Raw genomic sequence first — 27352 nt, 5'->3', positions numbered from 1 at the left:
AAATGTGGATTACTCTGGAAATAATGATAAAATAAACCCCAGACAGATTTTACAAATATAGCACATCCTACAGGTCAAAGAGCTGCACTCATACTTTGAAACTCTTGCAGTAATTTCTCCTTGCATGGGAATAGCAGGAGGGAAGGACAGGGAACCTGTCCTATTGAAGCAATTTGTTTGCAGCAGGTTGAATTTTGAAGAGAGAATCAAGAAGCTTCTTTTACACAAGATAAATTTGACCCACACAACATTTATGAATCTCACCAGATTTTGCCCAACTGTGCTTCCCTGCAGACCATCATAAAGGGTTTAGGTAGCAAGCCAGGACTGAGCTGATACATGAGGAGATATTTAAAGGCCCTCATTCCGTGTGGTACAGTCTCAAGCAAAAACTAATAGCTTTGTCTCACTAGTAAGCCTTGTAAGCGCCTCAATTTTGATCTTGCGTAGCATGACAGAATTTTGGCCAAGCAGCAAAATGTCATTAAAAACAGATTTATGATATGCTTGCTGCAATGCACTAAAATAATCTGCAACTTGCCTTCATTTTATTGAGGCATTTGGGACAAGGTCTCTATATGGTATAACCAAGTTCCAAGGATATTGCCCAAGTGTTCAAAAAAGTACACAGCTATACTTGGACATGGCTTCATAGAGGCACTAGAGCCAGCCTGGTGCAGACTTGAGTAGGACACTGTCTAAAGAGCTCTTTTGTCTCAACTTTGGATGCTATACGGGTTATAAGGCTAGATATGGTCAGTCCTGCAGCAGGGCCCACGATGACACAGCCTACTCCTGGCACTTTCAGCCCATCAGCAAAGCCTGCTTTCAGCAAACACCCACCAAAGACAGCTTTGCCTCCAAGGTATCTGGCAAAGGAGGCAGCCATCCCACTCACTAGTTTTCTAACTCAGTCCAAAACCCCCCATTTAAACCTGCTTTTGAAAATGCACCAGCTTCTGAGATGAAAAGAAAACATCCAACCGACTTGTCTTTGAAAATGCTGTGGCTGGTGTTGTAAATGTCCTGTTCGGTCAGGTTCCAGTTTTTAACAGATCCTTTCACAAAGCCGGAGATCATGACAAATCCAAGGACAAGGACGTTGATGCAGGTGAACACTTTGTTCACCAGGGCAGATTCTTTCACACCAAAAGCTAAAAGCCCTGAGAAAAAAATGGCACAGGTCAGGTATTTCACCATCAGCAGCAGGTGCTGCAGACGCACAGACATAGCTCAACTGTGTTCATGCTGTGCTCTGCCCAAATTATCACACCTTATTTCTTTACAAAGCCAGGTAGGTCAGGATTAACTCACCCAGAAGTAGGATGAGGACTCCAGCTCAGACCTAACTGCAGAATGTGACACACCTTCCCACCCAGCATGCCCATGTGGACTGTGTCCCTGGTAAAGTGCTTTGCTAATACACTTAAACTACTCTCACAGCCTCAAACTCCATACAGAGAAAACACAACAGGTGGTTTTCAATAAAGGAACATTGTCTTAGAGGTCTTGGCCAAATGCAGAATTCATGAACAACACCCAACTTTCCTTAGAAACAGGAAAGTATGAGCAGGGACCAAATCCAGAAGTATTCCCCTTCTAATAGCTACTTCTAGAGCTGAAGACAAAGAAGAAAGTGGCATCTTGAGAATCCTGCTCCCACTTAAATCAGCAAGAGCTTTGCCAGAGAGTTCACTGAGAGCAGAATTTCAGCTTGGTCTTAAGATCATCTGTCCGAAGAAGATCATGGCTACAGGCCTTGGCAAATGTCACTGAAGCATAACTTGGCTTCTCAGGTCAACAAGCTCATTTAACTTCCTCTTCAGGTCTCTGATTTTTAAGAACTGAAACTTTTAAGTCAAATCTAAGGCTGAAGGACAAGTAAAAAAATTTCACATGGGCTCAAGGGAGAAGTGTTCTTTTACCGCTACTCCGAGGGACTTCAATGAGAGAGGAGCATCTTGTTCGCTTACCTTTCCTTCTTTTAAAATAGGAAATAAGCTGAGACAGCGATATCAGATAAGTGTTTGATAAGACTTTATACCAGCCCACAAAAACTTGTAAGGTACTTTTTAAAAATCTGAAGCTCAAGGCAGTACAAACAGAAAAAAACTTGTGGTGATGATATGCTCTTTCAACAGCTTTTTTTTTTTAGAAAAGAATGGTTTACCTTTTTTATTAAAATCCTTGGAATTTGCTTCATGTGGGAGCATAAAGCCACCTTACTATAAAGTAACCTTTGTAATTTTACACCTCAGCAGTGCTAAAGTAAGGAGTTCTAAATTTTGTAAATTCTATCCAAGGTGAATGACCAGATTCTGATTTGAAATGAGCGCAATTCATATTACATACAAATGAACAAAAAGGAAAATCTCTCCCATTCAGATGTAATCCTGAAAACAGAGGGCTGCTATTAGCTTCAGCAGGCCTCGATGCAGTCCTAGCTCTGAATGCAAACCCAAATGCCAAAGCATCCCTTGCTTATGAGGCCTGTCCCCATAAGCACAGCTCACACTGTGAGAAAGGCATTCTGATCAGAAATGTCAGGATAACCTTGCTAGAGTGACACTGCAGCTTTTGCCTGCTGGAAACCACAGACGAGTATGGAAGCATAGTTTTTTAAATTTGCCTAAGCTTGGTAATGCTTTGCAAGATCCAGTTGGAGTAGAGGTAAACATTCGGAAGAATTTTGATCTTGCAAGTTGTCAATTTACGATCAAAAGCTTGGCACATTTTTAGAAAAAAAAAAAGGAAGCGCTGACTGTCTATGACACATTTATTTCTCTGGAATCTTGTATTCACTTGCAAACTGAAGCTCATATATATTTTAAAAAAAAACAAAACAGTATAAGAGACTGTAACCAAGTCCTCTTTCTCTTTTCCTCTCACTTTCCTAGCTCAAGGCATCAAAAACTGGCAGATTATCAAAAGGGTAGTAAGTTTGATAGACCAACTGCATGAAATTCTTGTGTAATAGGATTTGTGGAGGATTAAACTCCTATACCTGATTGAGGATAACAAGTCATCTTTTCCTCCTTATATAAAATTTGATTGAAGATTTTAAAAGTGGTTCAAAAAATATTGAAAATGCTCTCCTCTAATTAAAAACCTTGTAAACAGTCTGTGCCCTGTGCTAACTCCACAGCAGCTATATAGGTCATTCCAACACCTGTAGCAAAGAAAGAGTCTTTAATATGTTGTTCAAAATAAATCAGGACTTATTGCTCATTCCAAGAGCAACCAATGAGATTAGAGAAGAAGGAGGTGCAAGACCCACAGAACCCTCCAGTGACCCTCACCTGTTAGGATGATGATTATCACCACAGCAAAGATGTCTGGGTATTTTGCTAGCACTCCGGGAGCATCCATCGTCATGTATTTAATACAAAATTTTTCAATGTGCTGCCCTATGATTTCATCAAACGTTGCGCTCCAAGCTCTGGCCACGCTTGAGGTTCCTGCCAGAGGATAGAAAGGACAAAGATCACCCTGTGTGGCTGGCACACATTACAAACCAGAGGGAACCTTGAAAGGTTTTTTAATACAGAGGGCCTCAAAGCAATCTTGCACGTGCTCCCAGGTGCTGGGAATAGCCTTTCCTCTCCATACCCAGCCCACAGCCTGCATTCATGCTTGGCATCTGCTCTGATGGTAACACACACAGGTGGAGGGCCTCCGACTTATGCTAAGCTGACAAGATGAGAAAAGTCCTTTTAAGTCTGACTTCTTTGCAAACCTCAGCTTTGCCTTAGGTACTGCCCTGAATGACCTTTTCTTTACACCCCCAAGGGCCCGCCCTGTCCCCAAACCTAGTAACTTCTGTTACCAGAGAGGTCCAAATGTAATGCTGGCAGAAGTCCCTGGCAGCCCCAGTTAGGTGACTGCAGCCCAGGCAGAGAGACCTTACAGAATCCAGCTGCCCTCCAGCAGTGCGATGCTGGAGCACCAGAACCTGGACCACACCAGTGGCCAGCTCTGCACTCTGGCAACACTCAGGTCTGCTCTGACCTCCAGTGCTATAGCATCCAAGCAGGAAAAAGACTCAGATACAATTTATATGTTATCTGAGCATAAGTCAGCCTATTGCAAAATGCTGGTGATGACCACAGCAAGTAGAACAGCTCCTGCCTGCAGCATGTGCTCAGGCTCCACCCTCTGGCACTGCTTTTTGTTTCTCTTTGAGTGCATCCAACTATTTGCAGCTTGATGGGGTGACGACTGAACCTGGGGTCTCAGGATAAGCAAGCTGGGGACAGTGTCTGGGCCATAAAAGTCATTTTAGAGAACTGAAACAGTAACAGCAAAGAGCTACCACCAGACAGTGACAGCATTTTGTAAAATAAGTAGGCTTGGGTAAAAGCCAACTTCTGTGTTAATGTGGCTACTGTGACACTCCCAGTGTCTTAGACAGTACATACATGATATATAACAGCACTTAATTGCATATCATAATTATGACTGTACATAATTACCTAGTTAAAAAAAGAGCTTGGCTTAGTTTTAGCTTGCAGAGCAGTTCTCAGAGGATGCCATCAGGGGCCCCTTTCCACCCAGAACAGTCTGTCCTGCCACACTCACCTGTGAGTGGGTGTTCAGGTCCCAACTCCAGCACCTGCAATCCTGTCAAACAATGTCTGTGCTCATCTACAGCCAAATCCTCTGCAGCAGCGGTGGGCAGCACCTGCAGCACAGCTGGGAACACTCACCTGCCCAATCCAGCTTTGCAACAGCATAAAAATTTAAGCTGCAGAACAGACCTGTTGGGAGACTCTTCTGTTCACCAAGACAGAAAAGTGCACAGTGTGAACACCTTTAAAGAGTTTGGACATCACTGCCATCAATTCAATCTTGAGAAATTGCAGAAGTTATCGTATACCGCATTACAATTTTTTAGGTTAGCTTTGGCACAATTTGAGGAAGAAGACTATTTTAGTGCTATTTTTTTGTCCTAGTTCTAATATTTCACATTCTAGGACGGGAACACCCAGCTCCTGCATGTGTTATATTAGATGCCAGCTGCTTGGATGCCAGTTCCACATAACTATCAGCCATTTATCTGGAACTCTCTGTAACCACCAGGCCTGAGGGAGCAGGGGGACTCTGACATTCTTGCAACAATGCAGACACCAGGCTAATATCTTGCTGTTATTATAGAGCACAGTGCAAAGACATTCAGCTTGTACCCAGGAGGATTTACTAGTTCTGGGTCAGCACAGCCTCACCAAAGCGGATTTGGCTCCTGCCTAAAGCACACAGCTCCCAGAAGAACTGCAGAGCTCGGGTGCTGGGCTCACTGCAGGAACAGGCACAGGCAAGGAGGCCACCCAGTGCCAGGAAACCCCAGCAGCACCTACTTCCCAGAGATGCTACTATTACTCATCATACTACCAGCTCCCACCAGTTTCTAGTTCCTGAAATGCATCCCACAGTCTGGCAGAGTTCTGCAAACCCACATCATCCCAGAACAAAATTCACAGCAGATCCTGGTCCTGGACACCTTTCTCCTTCTCTCTAGACTGTAACTGATCAGTTGCACACCCATTTTTTTCTCATTACCCACCTCCAAGACTCCACATGAGCTTCCCCCCAAGTCAAATCACTTCAATTAACAGCTACTAGCCACCCATCCTTGGGACCCCAGGATTTCTTTTTCCACCTCATACTTGCTGAGCCAATGTCTGAGAACCTCAACATGAAAACACCAAGCTGGCCGAGCCCTTTAGAGATGCACATTTTCAATGCACTGCTTGGCATTTTCTCAGCAAGATTAGAAAAAAAACCCTGGTTTTCTGCCCCTCTCAAGCCCTGTCTCTGAAGAGCAGCAGGTGCCTGCCAGAGACAGGAAGGACTGATTTCTTGAGACATTTAGGGATGTCTGTGTGTGTGTCAGAGAGCAGGCCAAGCTTTGCTCTGGTGAGGCAGTGCCCTGCCCCCAAACCCCCCAGCCTCTATTCCAGCCCTGCATTGGCACACAAGGGGCAGGGCTCCACTCTGCCTAACCCAGCTCCTGCGTGGCCAAATGACCAGAAGTCCCACCTGGGGGCAGAGCCCATGAAGGCCCCGGGGCTTTTAAGGCTGAGCATGAGTGCAGCACATCTTGACCCTACCTTCCTTTTGAAGTTTGTATCTGAATACTGCTGGAGCACAGGCATTGGTAGCTATGTGTGCTTTTCTGTATCTTCTCTGTCCTTCACTCCTTCTTCTAATTCCCTGTTCTAGGACCATTTACAGTAACTTAACAGAACGTGTTCAAAGTGTGCTAAGTTGGATGGGCTAAATTAATGCTGTGAGAAATGCTTTATATTGATCAGATGTTGTACTAGGTCTTTAGCCAAGGTTTCCAGCTTTTTCAAAAGTTTGCCAGTAACTTTCATGTTATTTTGACCTCTTGAGATTATCTGGTCTTTATTTCTCCCATGTGTCTAACCCAGAGTACAGGAACCATTATAAACACTTTCAAAAGACTCATCGAGAGAGTTGACTGGGGATCCAAGATATCTTTCTCCTCCACGCCCCAGAAGCTCTTGAGAGCTGTCCTTGCTCACAAGAGAGGCAATTAGCTCTGAGACAAAAGCTGGGTAAGATAAAGAGAGCTCCTTTACCTCATATCCTCCCCCAGTGTTTTGCCACCTTAGCCACTCTTTCTCACAAGTGATGAGAAAGACAGTTTGCAAATACACATTCTTGACACAGGACTGAAAAAAAAGTAAGTTGTATTTGAACACATTCATGCATAGTATCTACTTATTTTGTACTGAAATTTCTGCCTTGAGACAATACAGTGAGCAGCCAACTCTGAAACAAGAACTGAGGCAGTTGTTCAAAATCCATTATGAAGGGGGGGAAAAAAAAATCTCGGAAATACCACTCTGAGCCCAGATCTTCGGAGCAGAACATTCAGTAGGCAAAACTTTTCATAGTGCATTTGCAGAATCAGGTTTTGGGACAGCAACCACGGCTATGTCACTCATTTTGGTCGTCCAGTATCATGGTAGGAAGGGCCCCAAAACGAACTAGATGAAGGGCATGAAGGAGACGATTTATCATTTAATTTCTGGAACAGAAGAAAAATTACCAGGAAGTCTGTTCAATTTTTCTACGTGTAGCCTAAGCAGTGTCCATCGCAGAAGTCTGGAGGAAATGATACGCTTACTTTTTTTAAAAATTATTTTTATCTACTCCTTGCAGTGAATGTAATTCACAAAATAGCTACAGGACTCTGATTTCTTAAGGGGAGGAAGTCTAATTGACTCTGGTTTTTCATCTTCTTTTTTTTTTTTTTTTTTTTTAGAGAAGGAATAGGAGAAAAATATTTCAGGTAACACACAGAGGAAAGCCAGCATGGTCTCAGACAGGCAGCTGCTATGCCACTATGTTGTTCTTGATATGATCTTACCCTCCAAGCACCATGGAAACTAAATTCCAAGGTAATGCTTACAAATCTCATAAAATGCCTTTTAAAAAAAACCAACTCCCTTTAGTAATTCAGCATACCATTTTCATTTTAACTAGCAAGCTTTCAGTCTCAGCTGGTGAGTGTTGCAGCCTGAGAGGCATGATAACAAGCAGCCTGCCCAGAATGTGCTTGAAAAGACACGAATCTTTAATTAGCAAAGTGTGGCTAAGTTTTAATGCATCAGCTGAGTTGCACAGCGCATGCTCTGAGCCTGATCCAGGGCCTCTCCTTGTGGGAGTCAAGGGCTTAAAAGGGATTTGGTTTGTATTTTCCAGAGACTGTGAACCTGAAGATCATCTCAAGATTAATTCTGCAGCAATTCACAAGACAAAACTCTTATCTCCAGATACTTTAAATAGATCCCAAAGGGACCAGAATTAATCCTTGATCAGCTGTGAGTACAGATGCTCTGTATAAAAGCGTATTTCTGTGAGCAGCTCCTTTCTCAGCAGAGAGGACACTCTCTTGTGCCCTAGCAAGTGTGCAGCAGCCAGGGGATGCCAGAGGGACGAGGTGGAGATTCAGAGGAATTCCCAGCAGCAATAAGCCCTCAGCCAGCAGCACACCACTCACCTCACCAGCTGGCAGGAGCCATCAAAAACGCATCCCACTGCTGAGCCCTGAAATCTTCCGTGAGTGCAAGAGCGAAGCATCTATTTTGTAACAGTAACACAGGCACCCAAACAAGGGTGACCTTACAGACCAGGCTGCCAGCTTGAGCTAAAGCTAGGGTCTTGCACACACCCACCATACTTACCAATAACATAGGAGAGGATTAGATTCCACCCTGTGATGAAGGCCCACAGCTCACCCACAGTCACGTAGCTGTAGAGATAAGCTGATCCCGTCTTAGGAACTCGAGCACCGAATTCTCCGTAGCAGAGTCCGGCCAGCACTGAGGCCAAGGCGGCAATCAAGAAGGAGATAACGATGGCAGGTCCCGCGTTTTCCCGTGCCACAGCTCCAGCCAGTACATAGACACCTGCACCCAAAGTGCTGCCTACACCCAGAGCCACCAAGTCAAATGTATTAAGGCATCGCGAGAGGCGACTGTCTTCTCGAGTGCAATCCACATTTTTCCGACGAAGAAGCTGGTTTCCGAAATTGGTAATTTTTTGACACTCCATCTTCCTGTTTGGGCCTGCAAGAAAGATGCTGCCATCATTATCCAGACCACAATACCCTCCTGCATCAGCATCACTGCACAGGTATAATACTACAGCTCTGTTACATTTCAGCAAATGAAATGTTCCCATTTTCCACCTTTTTACAAGGTGAATGCCTCCTTTGGCATTTTATCTAGACCTACCATGGAGAATTAAAATAAACACCAAAGCATTTTCTGCTTCCAACTCTCAGTCACGCAAACCTTGTGCAATCCAGACAGAGAGGAAATATTTCAGTCCAGCTCTCACCCTGCTCCATTATCACAGCTCACATGCAAGTAGGTAAACTAAAAAATGCAAATTTTGTCTTTCAGATTTCAGAGGGGTTTTCCTGTTCTGGGGAAGAGAGTACTTTAAAAGTGAATGTCCCAACTGCCCCATTTACCACACTTTGGTACACAATGCAGAGAACTTGTGGAATGCCCAAACCCTGTACTACTGGGATGAATTTAAACCCGAGGACCTTGCAGGGGTGTATGTAACACATCCTAACCTGATGGGTTCTCAGCCTGAGGGAACAGCTACTCCAGGACAACCTCCTCTGTAAGATGTGTTGTGCACATCAGATTTACTCTGCTTTGCTCTACAAATCTACAGGCTGTATGGACACAGCCTACAAGGATGAACCTCATCTTCCATCTCAGATTGCATCCTCTAGCTCCAACAGCCTCACCCCAGTACTCGCACTGCACCATTAAGCCTGGCTTTAAAAATGGTTCTTCATTAATTATGGAAAAGGGAAAAGGTTCTTCTATTTAGATGGAATGCTGGATTGAGGCATAACACTTTCCATCAGTACACACTGCACACAGACATCAATACTGTACTGAGAATAACATGCAGGCAAAAAATACTCCTAAATGCAATTTACAGTACAGTTCAGTGAGACTGGTACTTTATCAGCTCCAGCTAAAACCTAGTGTAAAAGGTGGGAAAATACATGCTAAGAAACTTAATTAACTGAGGCAACTGTTAAATCCATGCTTCAATTTTGTCACCACAGCATCAACTACAAAACCAAAAATCCTCTTCACTTTTCCAAGACAACGATCCAAAGTCTTGGCTTAACTCCCTTTCTCTTGGCTTTACACTAACTCCCCTACTATGAGAAAGTAATTACAACTGCAGGAACTAGGGCTGAGGATTTACAAAACCCACTGTGTCAGGAACTGTACCCCACCAACAGCTCTCAAACATGCTCCCAACAGACATGGATTTAGACAAATAAAGAAAGGCAGGTTTTAGGCCAATACTACAGAAATCTTGTTTCATTAACCATGGGAGTTCCCAATACACACAGAGTGTTCCATCTTCCTATCTTCTCCCTTCAGCAGGAAGACAGACCTAAGTCTTTACCTGTCGCCCTGAAAACTCAGTTTTCTGAGCTTGCTGACATAGTTTTCTAACGACTTTCCCAGGACAGTAACTGTAAACACAGATATGTATACATTCTTTCTGATACACATCTTTTGATGGCCATCTCTCACGGCCAGTGTGGTTGGGAAGGTGTTATCCTGACTATCCAATCCCTGGCTGTGGTCAGAAACCTATAAATTCTGAGAAGAAATAAAGCTCTCTCTTCCTTTCACCACACCTCGAGCTGTGTTCGTGTAACCTATTCATGTCCAACAGCAACATTTACCTAAATGCATTCATATGTCAAATTGCTCACTCAAATCTCCTTTCCACCTGAACCAGAATTGCTTTTGGCTGGACAACTGCCCACCTCCCTAAAGCTGGGACAGGGCAGTCACAAACTCTGAACTGGGTGAAATGGACAAGAAGACTCTGGCACTGGAGTATCTCCTATGAATTCTGTTGTTTTCTAGGATGCTACCTAACAACAATGGTAGACCTCTTACTTCTTGCACAGCCACCTACCTTAACAAAATCTGGTAGCCTGTAAAACAAACATAACTTAGCAGTTTTAATTCTGCACTGAAAATGAAGGGTAACTGGTCCCCAATTCCCGGCTTTGTCATAGACACATACATGATGACAAATCACTTCCTTGGCAAAAAACAGGGTTGGCAAGGGGCAATGTCCCCAGGAGAGGAACAGAGCCTTGGTGCAGAGATGGAGGATCAGGGTGAGAACTTGGCAAGGTCCTAGGGGGCAGGGGGACGTACAATTTAGTCACTAAAAAAATTACCTAGTGAATTATTTCAAGTTTACATATCACTCAAGAGTATCCCAGAAGAAAAATATTTCAAAGCAATATCAATTGCAAGCTCCCTTGAGCCTATCTACAGGTGTTCACAGCTGTACCATGGCCATCAAGAATAAAGCAGAACTGCTTTTTATGGATAATTTGCTTAGAAGAGGGGCTATTTAATTATGACAGCCCTGGAAATTAACACCAACATCCTGCAATTGGCTTAATGCCAGAAGAGTGCTCTTCTAGATGAACTCCAGATCAAGATATCAACTCCCTCGTTCCCAAAAAGCATCTCAAAGTCCGAGTATCTCTGTTGAGAATAGAATACTTCCAATATCCTGCAGGTAATAAACAGGGAGCCTGCAATGCAGCCATGTTCTGTGGCCCTCACACACAGCACTATCATTCATCTCACAGGCCACTGATCACCTTCCTAAGCATCTCTTACATGTTTTCTTTGCTTTTGAAACAGCAGGTATCAAAGCAACCTTTCACTTTCAATTATATTCACTGTTTTTTGACAAAGAGACCTTCAATGAAGACAGGTGGGATTTTTTTCAGGAGAACAATCTTTTGGTTTAGCAGGATGCAGTACAGAGTCATTACACCTCTGCCCAAAACCTTCTGTGTATCATTTGTTATCTTTGCAAGTGTATCAAAGGGTGATTTTGGCGGAGATTATGATTTTTCCCCTCCTTAGAAGTTGGATCCAGCTGTGATTTCGCCTTCTCAAACAGTCATCCTTGACTTTGAAGTGACCCTTTGTTCTGGGCTGGTTCCACTTCCAACCTCACTTGAAGCCTTTTTTTTTTTAATGCACAGTCAGTATTCCTGTGGCATAATGAAGACTTGATAACATAAAACAATATCAATTATTCCATGAATGTTACCAGATGGTACCTAGCCACCTTCAAGATGAGGAAACTTCAATCTGAATGAATATAGATTATATTAGTTTTGTTCTGCAAATGCCTAGCTCTCACCCCTGCCTTAGCTCTGGTTTCCCCAATGAGAAACACTGAGCTGCAAGTCCCAGACACTCAGACCCTGTGTAGGAAATGGCTTCACCCCAAGGCTTTGGGTATCTTCCATGTTTTGGCTGAAGCAGAGGTCTTTGGGAGCAGTGGGAAACAAGGACACACCCAGGTAGCCTAGCAGGGTGGACCCTGAGCCAGGGGCCACATCCTTGGGTGAATCCTGTCCCACTAAAGTTGATGGCAAAGCTCCCACCAACTTCAATAGTCCAACTGCTACTCGTGTTTTATTTACAGTGCATTTTATGTTTATTACTTTTGTTCCCTGTCCAATTTTTTGTGTCTTAACTCTATTGTATTTTCAAATAAAATAAGATATTCTTCCTCCTTTTATCTAATGGTTAACATACCTATTGTATCAGGTTGATAGATTTCCTTCCCCATTCCTCAAAACAAACCCGTAAGAAAATAAGCAATCTGCCATGTGGTTGACAGCAAAAAAGTAAACCATAATAAACATCTGTCCAGCTAAACATAAAACACCATGTGTAAAAATAAGCTGACAGGACACCATTTTACATAAGCAATACTATCACTTCCTCAGCAATTACAAGTTGTTTCAACTTCTGAAATACCACTCCTTACCTATTTCAAGGCATTGCTGTTCCTGAGAGTTTTCTTCTCCAATTTGCCGAAGAGCATAAAACTAAAGCTGATTAAGCAGAACAAGGAGTTTTCTACTAAGGAAAGAAGAAAACCTAAGCCTAACCTTGCTGCATGTCCAACAAAGTCCCCAGACATCTCCTTGGAAGGTGAGCGAGCTGAAATCCTGATTCAACATTGTCCCACATATGTTTATATCCATTTTAAAACACATGGAAATGTCTACTGCCATCAGTACCCTTCTCTCACAACAGTTATGTCCTGTGGACAATCTGACATCTGTTGAAGACCAAAAGGATGCTGAGGAAAAATATGCCCCATACGGCTGTATAATCACTGCTACAAGTCTGCAGAATGAAGAGCTTGTGGAACAAAGAGCTTGTGCTCGCACCATGCTGATATATTTGACAACGTGGAATGGTTTTCACCCTGTATTTTTAGTTCAAACATGGTCCCCAAACAAGCATGTAGTGATGATGCCAAGCAGTTGATCAACACATAGGTACCAACCCCCTTGGGAACCCTTTCCAAAAGACTGATTTTGCTGCTTCCATCCCCATGGCAGCATCATTCACATGGAAGTCCTACAGAGGAAAAGAGGTGGAAAACTTCAATTCCTACTACTGCTATTAGCATTACAGGTATTTTGGGGGTGTCAGATTTGACTGCTGACTCCTAAATGCAAAAGGTCATAAAGTAAGGGACCAAACTAGATCTCCTGAATGTTTTCTGAAGCATGATTCAGAAAGCCAAGTTACCCAGGCACATCAGTCCTGGGTGTGATCCATTCCAGTATAAAGTGAGCACTGTGTAAGATATGTCATTCCAAAATGTCTTGCCTTAAAAAACTCCAATGTTTTATGTTACTCTGTAATAAGCAACGGAGCATAGTCAAGATGGCTACAAAAGCTACTGAACCTTCCCAACAGATATTTGAGCACCTCTCTCTAGACTTTTAGAAGCAAAGGATGTGGCATCACACCCTAAGCTGCATCTGGCTGTGTCCCTGAAGCGGCTCCAAGTGTCCCCCATCAGCTGCGCTGCAGAAGGCAGGCAGTTTAGAGGAGATACACTTGGGACAAATGCTGAGGACTGGCTCAGAGACTTTGACTGTAGCCATTTGCAGACGCAGCCACCAGCAAAAAGGCCAGTGAAAGAAAAGGCATGACCAAGCATTATGCAAAGCTGGAGGTTATTTCACTATAGCAGCAGCAATGGCAAGGAGTACAAGTCAAAAGCCACCAAAGTAGCTGCAATTCTTTGCATTTGTTTCATTGTGTGTGAAGAGATGCAGTCCTACTGAAGTGTTTTAACCAGAAAAGGAAAGTATTGTCTATGTGCTGTAATACTGTTCCCTCCTTGATTATCATTATTTTTTTTAGTATGTGTGAAAATGTATGCATACACCTCAATATGTTAATCTAGATTACATCTGAGTGTATATACTTATCTATATATGGACATTAATGTTAAATTCTTTGCCAATTTTGTCATTAAAAATCATGATCAGCCATTTGCTACTCAAAAGGAAGGGAACCAGGTAGTTAAATTCAAACAACACACTAAACAAAGATATGGGCACACACAGGTGTGGGTGTGCAGTGTACACAAACCTCAATCTTATTCACCTGCTTAAAGGCACACTGCCCATCCGAAAGGGATCATATTACTCTCCTTTGCTGAGCAGATCCTTTAACACCACAAGGGAAGGGGTGCTTAGGGACCAGCCCGCTGTCACAGACAGCTGGGCATACTGCAGGTTTCTGTTCCTCCATCCCCTGAGTATTAGGATCATTTTCAAAGCAGCATGGCCCACTCCTCCCCAGCTGTCTCACAGACCTGGAGGATTTATTTCATTGGAAAAGGTGCAGTGAGGTGCTCTTTATAATCGCTTTACCACCCACTGACCAGCAGTCAGTTACTGAAAGGTGACCACCAAGTCCCAGAGGACATGAAGAAGGTGCTCAATTACTGCTACAGGAGAACACCAGGCTGCTGCAGCTCACCCAACTGCTTTCCAAAATGTCATGGCTACTGGCTCTACCAAGGTCAGAAAATCCTCTCATCCCAGGGCACCTTCCAAGGTGGCAAAAACCATCCTTTTCCACAAGTTCAGACAGGAATTCTCAACTTCTCCATAATTTCAAAACAGGCAAACATCAGTGTTTTGTCTCAATACCTGCAGGAGAGTCGATAAGGGTTATTTGTGACGATACAAAAAATCCATTTTGAAATGAGCAGTCATTTTTGACCAAAGCAAAGGAGGGAGGTTCCTGCTGTTGAAGTCATGAAAAGAGTACTTCAGATATCCAGAATACAAGCTTCAAAATCTCCAAAATGGAAATTGTAATGCCCTTTCTTCTGCACAAAGCTCTAGCTGTGATTATCATCAAATGTGCCACTCAGTAAGCCATTCAGCAGGGAAAAGGTTGGATAAACACTAGTTCCCACCATATCATGCTTAATTTGCAGTTGGGAATTTGATGTTACAATCACTTTCCAGCTGCGCGCACAATGAAAGGTTGGGACAAGGTACAATATCAGATCTCTACCACCCAAGTGCTGCAAAAACAGGTTAGAGAAATAGCTTTTGGACTCCAACTGGATATAGTGCACCCTGCCTCAAAACAGGGAGAACAGGTGCAGCCAGACAATATGTTTGTTTTGGCAGGGTTAAATCATGAAATTGAATCTTCCTCTCCCCAGCCTACTGCCTATCAACCCATAGCTGTACCAGAATAATCACCTGGGGAATCATGCTGAAAACCACCACCACTGAAACAAGCTCAACACTGTGACTACAGGGGAGGGGAGAGAGGGGAGAGGGCAGAGGGATGTGACACTTTCCAGGATAGATTCCCATCTGAGAAGCACCATCCAGTGAAAGGTTCCTGCAGCAACCTCAGCCCTTTTAGCCAACACCTCAAATTTCAGCTGGTGAGGATCCTTTCAGCTCAAAACAACACCCAGATGTTTTGAGGACACCAGTCCATTTGCCATCCACAGCTCCTGAGAAATAAAAAAGTTAAGGAAATGTCTTCCTGCCTAGCCATTAAAGCCATCACACCTCTCTAATTACATGAATCACTATTTTCTGATGAAAAAAAATCTAATTGAAAAGTCTCCCACCAGCTCTGGTACAGTCTCCTCAAATAGTTCCTCAGCATGACTTCAAATTACACCTTGCAAGAAAATTGCTTGATTTAACTCCCTCAATTTGTCCTAACACCAAAGGGGATCTCCACTGATAATTAAACTTCCCAAATGAAAGCCTGAATGACTGGCAGGGATTCACTTGAAAAAACCCATCATCCATAATCTGCCAGGGACTCAGCCTTGGTATTGACCAGAAAAAAATTAATGCCCTGGGAAACAATATTAAATAAGTGATCTTCTGTCTCCTTAAACCCAGATAAAAAGAATGCTTAGCCAAAAGCCCTGGCCATGTCATTCAGCATAAACCAGTTGTGATCCTTGGACAATGGTGCTTGGAAGAAGGTGGGAAATGTCCCTCGGGATAAGGAAGTAAGTTAGACAGCAGCAGAAGTTGGTTTGTTATTAAAACAATAGTGAGGAAACAAAACATTAAGAGCCCCAACCTTCATGCAGAACAAAAAGTATCCTGCACAGACATGGGACACATCCAATCAGACTGACAGAAGAAAGGAAGACTTCCCCAAACACCATTATTTCACCAGGATGAAGGGCACAGCTCAGCTGGGACTTTCAGGTGCAGACAAGGGGCAGATCAAAGTGGGTATAAATAATTGGACTTTGCTACATCCCTGAGCAGCGGGGAGCAAGTGGAGGCCTGCAGGTAGGTCATGGAGAACAGTGGCGGCTCCAGCTGGAGGCAGGACCATGGGGCAGCTGCAGATCCTGGTCACCCTTGCCAAGCAACCCATGAGCATCCTGCCTGACTGACGGGCTGGACCCCAGACCTGTAGCCACCCCTGTGGATCAGCATGCCTATAGATCAGACGTTTCTCAAACAGGCATGCTCTCAGCACTGCTGCACCAATTAAAAAATAGTTCCAATTAAAAAAAATGCTGTCCCAATTAAAAGCTTCCTCCATTACCATAAAGGGTACTTTGCTGGGAAAGCAGAAGCGTTGTTTCTGTGAATGAGCTGGAAGAGTTTAAATAGCTTTTTCAGAGAAAACACTCTGTAACAAACCTCAGAGGAACTGCTCACATAAGGGACAACTCAGCCTGTGCTGGACACATACTCATTCAGGGAGGAAGGGGAACAGAAATTGTATGTGGTCAAGTCATGGGGATCCTTGCCTTATGCAGGAGATTGCAGGTGTCTGAGGAAGGTTTTGCTATCCCCTAGGTAACTTTGTGTATGCAAATTAATCATTCAGAGTCAGGATGGATGGGGCTTTGAATAACCCCATGGGAGGTGATGGGACTGCATGGAATTTCAAAGGTTCCTTCCAATTCCAAACCATTCTAGGATTCTGTGAAAATCCCAAATATGCTACATCACTCCTTTAGGCTTCTGCAATCAAAACAAAGTCATTAGCAAAGTAATTAGAATACATTTTTGTTCATTTAGGAGTTTCTCCACTGGTTTGCAGGCCATTCAAGGGCTTGCCCCATGCAGGATTCTAAGTGCGATTCTGCCAGCCCTGCACTCTGGTGTGGCTGTTGGAGAGAGACTCAACACAGTGGAATAATTAAGCTTCCCTTTTCTGAAGAAACTGAAGTTAATTTCTCATTGAACAAACCAGCTGAATTAAAAAATATATTACAATCTTCTGAGGGCTCTTGCACGACTACAGAACTAATGCTAAAGCTTTAGCAACTATGATTTACACCATACAAAAGAGACTGTGAAAGGAGTTAAAATGTTTGCTTTCAGATTCAGTTTTCCCACATTCCAGCCATAATTCAAGTGCTGGGGAGGGATCAGCTCCTTACAAACAGCACATGTTCACCATTGCAGGCACAGACAAGTACTTCACAACCTTTGGCTAGTGTGTGCAGTCACATCCTCTCCTGCAGCAGAGAGGCTGCTGCGTGCCTGCAGTTTTAGGGGTGGCTCTTCCATGTAAGTCCCACCATAAAGTTCTTCAGAAACACCTTCCCCTGATAGACAGTGCCCTAATGCACACTGGAAAGAAAGCAATGACTAAATCCTACCATCTGATCCAACTAGTACTTCCCATTGATCAGACCTACCCCACTGACCAGTCACTCAGTGCTGAAGGAGACAACAGCGCACGCTGCTTTGGAACAGCATGAGAAGCTCACACACTAGGAAGCCACATATGAGGCAGTCTGGGTAGGCCGATCGAAGGCAGAGAGGCATGATAAGCACCAATGGTGGCCACACTCTCAGTGTAACTGGAATATGGCAACATTCCAGCTTGTTGGGCCAATAAATGACTCCCCTTCCCTGCCAGTCCATGACACATGCCTCACCAGGGACCGTCATTTTGGGATGGGAATTGGTTGTGCAGGTTGGTCACGGAGCCTGGCTGCCAGGACTACAGAATATGCCTACATCAGTGTAGCCTAGACATACACACACAGAAAAATGGGAGCTGAGGATGGTGCAAGGAGGTGGAGCAGATGAGATAAAGCATGGGGCTATGTGGAAAAAAATTCAATCTCTTAAGTGTTTTGCATACTATCCCACAAGCCATCACTGCAGACTTCACAGCTCCTAAACTGATGGATTTACAACAAAATGCCTCGGAAAACTGCACCCATTTTAGGCATTTAAGTCTAAATTAAGTACAGAGCATGGCAAATCATACAAGCATGATGTTTAATTAGCATGTCAGTGGGGTAACCAACCATTCCTGTTTTCACACACAGGTATAACAGCCTAGTTTTGATATATTCTGCTTAAATAAATCTCATCAGAAAAGAGCTAGAACACTGACGTAGAATTAAATTTCACAGTGAGGTAGATAAGGAGGATTTTTTGCTTTGGGTAAACACTCTTTTCTTAGGCACACATTCACGACTCAGCTCTCTCCTGCTCCAGGACAGGAGAGCTGTTTAAGTAGAGTTTTGCCTCCACCTAACCCAACCCTAAATAGCTGCAAGGCTGCTGATAGGGAAGGACTGGGGAAAAGCGGCATCCAAACACATCCCATCTCGTATTTATCTCAGAACTTCTATCTAAAGCATGACAAAAGACTTCCTGCTGCTTTTTCGGATCAAAGCAAAACTTGCTGAAGTTTTTGGGATTTTAAGGAATTTTTTTCCCTCAAAAAGGGAAGATGACACTAATCAGCCAAAATGTGAGGCAGATCACAAGCCACATATATCACGTCTCACTGCTGCCAATGTCAGGCAGAAGGAACCTGCACAACCTCAACACAGGGCTGCACACTGGCCAGCCCCAAGAGGGATTTGGGCAGAAAGCTTCTGGATGTGATACGTGAAGGAGAAGTGACAGCAGGGACAATACAGTGATACCAATTATATCTGAACCTAGCCATAAGGCCACTGCAAAATGTGCTTTTTCTCCATCAGTGTGGCAGAAAACCAGGTCCTGCAACCCACATCTCTCCATGATGAAAGCTTGTTCAGGCTCCCTTGGAAGCACAGGTCAACTTAGGGAAGTAATTAATTCCCATGAGCAAAAAACCGGATTTGTCATCTACTTTTTATTATCAATTTCATCAGCGTAGTAGCTATCCAATCCATAGACTAAAATCTTACTTAGTTCTCTGAATGTATTGGAATTGCCACCTGCACCTCCCTGCCCTTCATGCAGAAGCCTGGTCTGCCCCAAGAAGTGCTCCTGCAACCCAGTGACAGCGGTAAGTGAAGCCACAAGAAGTGCTCCTGCAACCCAGTGACAGCGGTAAGTGAAGCCACCCAGCACATAGTCCTGTCAAGGGAAGTTATACTGCTATGCTTAAAAATAATTGTGTATCTATCAGCAAAATACAGTGCTTGGAGTAAGTATACACTTTTTATTGGGAGAAAAATTACTAATATCATCCAGTCTGCTCAATTTTTTAAAACATTATCATATTTTTTCACATCATCATTCTGGCATCAAAGGAAATCATTCCTAATTATGTTTATGGGACTGGGACTCTAATACATAGAGAGACCTAGATATGACAGTCTTGGAGAAGTATGGTGAAATTTATAATGCAACATCTCTAAGAACACGTACAGTGCCATCTCTCCCCGTGTCACTTACCTGTAACAAGAAACTTTGAAGTATAATAAAGTTCTGCCACTGCAAGGTGCTTTAAGCGACAGCAAGAAGGAAACAAACAACTGGCTGTAAATATTCTGCTTGGCTCCCCTGTGCTGGGACTTGCAAAAGAAAATAGGTGGTTTTAAAGCAAAGTAAGTGAAACAAATGATAATTACCATTTCCCCAAGGGTCTGAACAGGAGCATGAAAAGCAAAGCATTGCTGTTGTGTTTTTGATAGTGCCCTACACCATGCTGTTCTGCTCTCCAGGTACTTCCTTCAATGCAAAAAACAGGTTCAAAAGTGCTCTAACATCTGCCATGGTTTATCTGGAGCAGCCAAAGCACAACTGCGAGGCTTCATCACTTGTATAAGTTTGGGTTTTTTGATCATCCTCGTGTTTCTTTACATGCCAACCAGGTTATGAGGGGCAGGATTCCTCTTGACTAGCTTCAGCCCACTCCAAATCAGACATGGGGACTTAGTGTATCATCTCACCCCGCCCTGTAACCAACAGGATATGACAGGCACCTCCAGGCATGAACTTCTCCCTTTGGTACAAAAGATGGGAGCTATGGCCCTACAGAGTTACCTGCTCTCCCTATCTACTGCAGTACTGTAGCAAACATCTACAAAAACTCCAGCAGACAGATGCACAACAACAGAAGACAGGACTGCACCTAGATCCAGCTGAAGCAACCTTGACGAATTTTAACTGGTCTTTCTGTGGACACTTATTAAGAGGTGAAAGCCTTTGAACAGTCTTAGGGGTTTTAACAACTCAGACATGCACTTTCCTCACAAGAGCAACAACTCCTCCTTATTCTTCCTTTCCTCAAAAATAATAGTGTTTTCTGATGAAAACCTTGGATTTCAGGAGTGTCCAAGCACTGATCCTGGCACTTCCAGAGCAAGCATAAACATTTCGCTTCAGCTCTTCTCCAGTTACTTAGCTGTTACACTTCTCACTGTATTGCTTGTGTTGGTACCTTTCCTGAACTATAAAGCTGCTAGCAGCCAAATTTCTGTTCCTGGCTCCCAGAAGTTCTCACTTCCAAAATCCCAACAAACACCCATTGTTTTTCTCCTCCAAGATGTAGCACCTCCACCCTAATCCATTGGTCAGCTGATGACTTCTGGGTGTTGTACCTTCATTTTGCTTGCAGTGCCAGAACATTGTGCTCCTTTTTTCCAGCCAACTGCACAGTCAGAACAGTCATGCCTAATGTACCTGTAGTCAGCACGGACAGACAGGCAATGGTACAGCACTTCTGCACTTCAACCTAGATCAGCCAAGTGCTGTATTCTTCTCAAGGGCCTTCTCTCAGCTTTTGGAAGCCATAAGCACACAAACCAGCCTGTCCCTGCAATGTGAGACAAAGAGCAAGAGTCTTCACATCACATGTGTTACAGGTCACCCTGTTTTGTAAACTTTTTTGAGGGAAAAGAACAAATACAGTGGCATGCAGCAGCATCCATTGCTTGGGATGATCTCACATGGGTCATCAACCTGCTGCCAGGCAGTGTGCAACCCCAAGTGAAGTTTAACCAGAAACCTAATAATAAACGACTATATTCTGGTTACCTCAGATAACTAATTCCCTCTGGAATATTTTCTAAAGATACAACACATTATTTACTTTGTTAGCTGAAACTCCATTATAAAGGGGTCACTTCAAAACAACCTAGTTCTACAAACTCAACAATGCATTTTTGCCAACTAGTTTAAGAATTTGTCACCTGGCTATTCTTCAGCTTAAGGAAATAGTTCATTTATCAAATCACAGTAATTTCTTGTATAGCATTTACTCCTGCTGCGGACACATCCAAATAAATCTCCTATACCAGCATTCCCAAATGAAGGATGGGGAAATAACAGGTAATGAAAATAAAGTAGGATAGAGAACACCCACCCTGGGTTACTAACTCTGGGTCAGACTTGACTGCAGCCAACCCTAACCAACTCTGCCCAAAGCACTCAAGTAGCTCTCCACACCATGCAGCCTCATGGTGCTGATGGTCAGTAGCACTAGTTTCTCCACATACAGAGTTAAGTCAGCAGCACTTCATAGCTCATCCTTCAGGAGCGGCAAAAGGGCTGTGTCACATCCCCATCTACCTTTGTCACCAAGATGGCAGAGCCAATAAATCTCATAAGGATCAACCCAACATCTACCCAGCACATCTGCAGACAAAGTAACTCACTCTTTTAACTTTCTGTCCCACTCTATATGGGTCAAGAGAAGAGCATTAAACTTACCACTTTGTTTTCTACTCACTTAAAGCTGGGATAAAATTGGAAGTCACATTTCTGTCTGAAAGGCTACTGAAGTCTCATTAACCTGTCCTTAAGGCTGAGGAACTTGCTAGATCAAGAGTGAACTAAAGGTAGTGGAGGCAGTAATTACAATAAGACCCCTGCCCTCTTTCACTCAACCCGTATTTCTCTCTTTCGTCTTTCCCATCTGCTTTTTCCTCTTTTTCCACCACTCTTTTCTTCCCATCCTTCTTTCACACACCAGGCTAGCAACTGTGCTCAAGACCAGCTAGATTGGAACTCGCTCCTGTCATCTCAGAGTCATGCTATGGTTAAGGTTGGAAAAGGACTCCAAGACAACCAAATCCAACCATTTATGTGTCACACAACTTAAAGCAGAGACACAGAGCTCAGGCACACCAGCATGAGAATAAACACTACCTGCCATATGGCAACAGATTACACAGGAAAAAGGAGGGGAAAAAAAAAAAAAAGAAGGGAAGAGGAAGGAAAAGAAAAGGGAGTGACAAATCTTTCAACGATACACCTCAGAACTGGTTTCTCCAGAAACTAGTTTAAGAGTTACTAGCTTCCTCTTCTTTGAGCCAATTCCTTGTGTTTAGAAAAAAATATTGCAATATACTCCATGAGAAGGCAAGAGCATATTGCATCTTACCCATACTCACAACTGAACTGCCTGAATTAGAAGCCTAGCTGGCCTCAGGTTTCTGTTACAGCCCACTCAAAACAAGAAGTGCCTTCTGCACACACCTCCTCGCTGTTAAGCACAGCCTTCCAAGCAGCAAGGCTCAAAATTTTACAAATACCACCCAAGTGGCATAAGACGGGGACTAAACACCCATTCATTCCCCTGCCCAAGAAAGCGGTTTATTTCAAAGCCAATGTCACCATCTAAAGCATGCGTGTGATGGAGTACAGTCAAGGTCTGACCCTGTCAGATCGCTCAAAATGCAAGATACTTGAAGCACTTGAATGCAAAGTAACTTCCAAAGCCTGCTCCTTCTTTCTGCCAGGGTCAGCACTTGCAGCTATGGAGCCTGTGCCATTACACAGTCTTTTACATCATATGAAAAGCTTGTCCAAAAACCATGTCAGATGGCATTCAGAAACCATTCTGAAGGCAACAGAAGTCCACAGAGTACCTGACCAGAAAGATAAATTTCTGCCTGTTCTTTCCACGTTTTCATTGTATTTGCCTCTAACTTGGACACATCAGACAATCAAGCATCAGTGAGCGAACTAATGGTTTCAAGAGGCATTGCTATGCCACTGCAAAGGGTCCCACATGACACCTGCATTGCCATCTGTGACCACCACGTTTTCACCACTCACCCATGGCTTAGCAGAGTCCACAGAGATGGGCAAAGGGAGGCAGGGTATGGTATCCGCTAGTTCAGCTGATGTTTGGCTCACCATGCTGTTGTTGCTCAAGCACAAAGCAACATTTGCAAATGACCACAGGCAAGCGGCAAAACCACCGGGCTAAGAGCCAGCTGACTCATGAACCTTCAGCACCATAACGCCTTAGCTCTTCTGCCCCGATCTGCAGCCGCTGTAGAGCCGCAACTGCCTTTCTGTCACAAGTCTATGCAGCACCTACAAAAACACCACCTTGCTCCAAACCTAAGGTCTTCCAGCAGCTGATAACAGAACTAACTAGCAATTTGCTATGGAGTCTCAATCCTCCTCTCCAGCCTTAGCTACTGACAAATTTCCTCATCAGGATTTTTAGTGGGTGCCCCATGCTCCACCCCATCTGCCACCCACATTCACACATACATGTGCAAAAAAAGATATGAGACCCATCTGTTAACCAGGACAGCTGCCTGCAAAACGCTGACAAACCAAATGGAGATAATTCCGTTCTGGGCACAGGAGCAGCAGGTTCGGGAGCTCCAGACTGCAAGTCCGGCACTCAGTAAATTCTCAGCCTCTTTTGCAGCCTGACGAAGGAAGCAAAGCACAACACGGCAGTCCCTCGGGAGCAACCCTGGACATGGAAAGGCCGTCAGGGACACGGCCCAGGGTCTCTGCTCGGCACTTGGGCCTTCACCTCCAGCACAGCACGTTCCCTGCGGCGCTGCTCGTACCGCAGAGAAGACAAGCAAAAAAAGGGATTAGCTCGGGAACAGGCACATACGGATGTATGCTACCCAACCCTGCCCTGGCCTTCTCCATCCCCGGCAGAGGGCAGGGGGCGGTTCCGCGGGAGCACACGCGCCGGCGGCGCCAAGCAAGGCCCTTCCCGCCGGCATCCCGCGGGCGGCCGAGGGGCCGCGGCACGGCCCCGGCAGCCGGGGGTGAGGGCCGGGCGAGGGGAAGGCAGGGCAGGGGAGCGCTCCGGCAGGGACGTGCCGCGGGGGCCCGCAGGGGCGGCAGCGGGCCAGGAGCGCGCAGCGCCCGCCGCACCGCACAAAATGGACGCACCGCGTGGGGCCCCCGCCCGCTCCCTCCCAGACTCACCCAGCCAGGGGGCTCGGGCAAGCGGCGAGGCAGCGCAGCGGCGGCCCACAGCTCCCCGCTGCCGCTTTAGATCTGCGGCGCCGGCCCGCCCGCGCGGCCCTAGCTCCCAATGAATGGGAGGCTCTTCTCACGTGATGCGGGGCTGGGCCGGGGGCAGCGGGAGGCTGGGGCGGGAATGCCTGAAGTGCAGACCCCGGCAGGGAGCGCATGGCTGGGGGGCGGCACACGTGGAGGAGAGGGCACCTCCACCGGGCAAGGAAGGGGCTTCACAGGCCGGCCACCTGCAAACGCCTCAAGCCGCTCGTTCGCCGTGGACTGAAAAGTTCCTCGGTTTCTCTTTTTCTCCTTACGCTCCCTGGGAGTGAAAACTGAGGGGTTGGGCAGAATGATCCATTCACCTGTAATGCACACCTTGCTCTGAGAGCTCATGGGTTCTGCAGAACATGGTTGAGCAAGAGATGCCAGCGTGAAATGGGTGCAGTGGATAATCATAGGATGGTAAGGGTCGGGAATGGACCTTAAACATCACCCAGTCCTAAACTCTCCTGCTATGGGCAGGGGCACCTTCCACTCGACCGGGTTGCTCAAGGCATTATCCAGTCTGTCCTTGAACACTGCCAGGGTTGGGGCATCCACAGCCTCCCTGGGAAACCTCTTCCAATGTTTCACCACCGTGACAGTAAAAAAATTCCTAGTATCTAACCTAAGTTCCTCCCTTTTCTTCTTGTCTGTGAAAAACAAGGTTCACATATTTTTTATAGAATTTAAAAGTTTAATAAAAAGACAATTAGGAGGTAAATATAAAGTATACTGATACGGCTGTGTGTCTCTGCATTCAGCCAAGAGAGCACACCTTACTAACAAAGGATTGTCCCTTAAAAACAGAATCCTACTGCATATTCATAAATTCTCATACATGATTCAAACATTCTTCTTAAGTTTTGGATGTTTCTTTGTTTAGTTTTTGACTCGCCCCCTTCTCAATAAATAATCTTCTTGGCTCCACCAAGTTTTACATTCTCTGACAACAGAAATGCAATGAATTCCTCCCTCAGAGCTCTGGTCACTGCTGTCCTCATCTGGACAAGATAATCTAAGAATGGAGGGGGGTCTCTGACCATCTTTTTCAGTCTTTGGGTTATACAAACAAAAGTAGTTTTTGTTTCAGTACTATGCCATAGCTCAACATATACATATATTATACTGCTATTTCTAAGTTTCATCAATAACAGAAATAGAAGGAAATATATTAATATAACAAAGTTTTCTAACCTTATACATATAACATTAATTTTAATATATGCGAAAAGCCAACAATATAATATGTACCTATAACATTGTCCTAACACTACAGCTCCTGACAATGAGTCCCTTTCCAGCTTCCCTGTAGGCATCCCTAAGGTACTGTAAGGCTGCTATGAGGTCTCCACACAACCTTTTCTCCAGGCTGAACAGTCCCTGATAAGAATGGCAGAACAGCATTTTACTCACTTGATAAGGATAAAGGAAAACTTCTTACCAAGGACAGCAGAACAGAACAGCACAGCCTTGGATGTAACTTAGGCAAACAGTCATTCAAAACGCAAGCAGGACACCAGCTCAGCTCTGCAAGGCTGAAAAAGTAGAAGTGAAACAATGATACTGTACTTAATCAAAAGCAGGGGTTGAAGAACAGCCCCCTAAAAAGGACACTGCACTTTGGTGATGGACCCCAAAGAACCATAGAAGGACTTTGATAAGGGATATGACTGTGTAAAATAAAGCCAAGGAATCGGAGAGAGCTAATGGATATGTAATCATTTATGATATAAAACTCTACACCTGACACTTTGGGGCATCAATTAGAGGAAATAGCTTCCAAATGCCGAGCATGTTATAATAAAGGATACCTGCTATCTATTCAGAACTATTCAGAACTGTGCTAGAAAGTTTCTATCTGGCTAATTTTGGTATCACCGCAACTCTCTCTATCTGTCTTCACAGGATAGGTGTTCCAGTCCTCTTATCAACTTTGTCATCACCCTTTCGACTTGCTCCAACAGTTCCATGTCCTTTTTATGTTGGAGACACCAGAACTGTACACAGTATTCCAAGTGGGGTCTGACAACAGCAGAGTAGAGGGGGAGAATCATCCTCAGCCTGCTGGCCATGCTGCATTTGATGCAGCCCAGGATTCAATACTGGTAGACACTGGTGGGCTTGGATTAGGCTTTTGACATTACCTCCCATGAAGCACCATGCTCCCAATCTGGAAAATACACTGTTGATGAAACTTCCATAGCTGACCCCAAAGCTACAGCAAACAGCCCAAAAGAGCTGTGGATGTTGAAAGAACAGCATGGTGTCTGTGCCGTGCTCGACAAGATCCCATTCCCATTCCCATTCATAACAGACCACTATGGGAAAACTGTCCAGTGTGCTGCAGGATGAGATAGCATCTGAACCTGAAGCTTGAAGAAATGCCAAGATTCAAACTGTGAATAAATAAAGTGGAATTCTAGAAAGGAGGAGAGTGATGGTTAAGAAAAGAAAACCAAATAAGCAGTGAAGAACATCTGGCTGAGCAACCAATTCAAATTGCATCAGAAGAGGTTTAGATTGGATATTAATTAAAGCTCCTTCACCAAAAGGGTTGTCAAGCATTGGAACAGGCAGTCCAGGGAAATGGTGGAGTCATTCCTGAAGGTATTTAAAAGATGTGTAGGGACACTGAGGGCTTAGTGGTGGACTTGGCAGTGCTGGGTTAATGGTTGGACTTGATGATCTTTTGCAACCTAAATGACTCTGTTTAGAAAGAGATTGGGAGATTACAGTGAATCCCAAAAGCCATGTGAGACTGCTGCATGGGACAAATGGTACTAGTGAAACAAAATATGCTACCCAAAAGAACTATCTTTCTAGTAGAGCACCTTAATTGAAACGTATGTTGTACATGGAAAGTAATTATGAAGCTGTAATCAATAGTACTGAAACTTTAATACAGTCCTTATTTTGACATTTAACCATAAAGAAATACAT

General features: G+C 44.3%; 1 protein-coding gene across 7 annotated transcripts in view; it reads right to left on the bottom strand.

The window, feature by feature from the left end:
• Positions 1-25876, bottom strand: part of SLC7A1 (solute carrier family 7 member 1) — a 39924-nt gene extending 14048 nt beyond the window's left edge. Inside the window, exons 1-5 of one of the 7 annotated variants that reach the window (XM_033515372.1) lie at positions 24335-24415; positions 19595-19713; positions 8214-8597; positions 3300-3458; positions 989-1163 (exon numbers count right to left, since the gene is read on the bottom strand). In XM_033515372.1, coding sequence (XP_033371263.1) covers positions 989-1163; positions 3300-3458; positions 8214-8583 — 704 coding nt within the window. In that variant the 5' untranslated portion in view covers positions 8584-8597; positions 19595-19713; positions 24335-24415. Of the gene's footprint in view, positions 1-988; positions 1164-3299; positions 3459-8213; positions 8598-12399; positions 12421-19594; positions 19714-23203; positions 23584-24334; positions 24441-25853 lie in introns of those variants that run through there. The other 6 variants (XM_033515368.1, XM_015627101.3, XM_015627093.2 and 3 more) reach the window with 6 other exon arrangements.
• Positions 25877-27352: the final 1476 nt, after the last annotated feature.

The sequence above is a fragment of the Parus major genome, chromosome 1 (assembly GCF_001522545.3).
Source record: "Parus major isolate Abel chromosome 1, Parus_major1.1, whole genome shotgun sequence".
Taxonomy (NCBI): domain Eukaryota; kingdom Metazoa; phylum Chordata; class Aves; order Passeriformes; family Paridae; genus Parus; species Parus major.
This window is presented reverse-complemented; position numbering and strand designations above follow the sequence as displayed.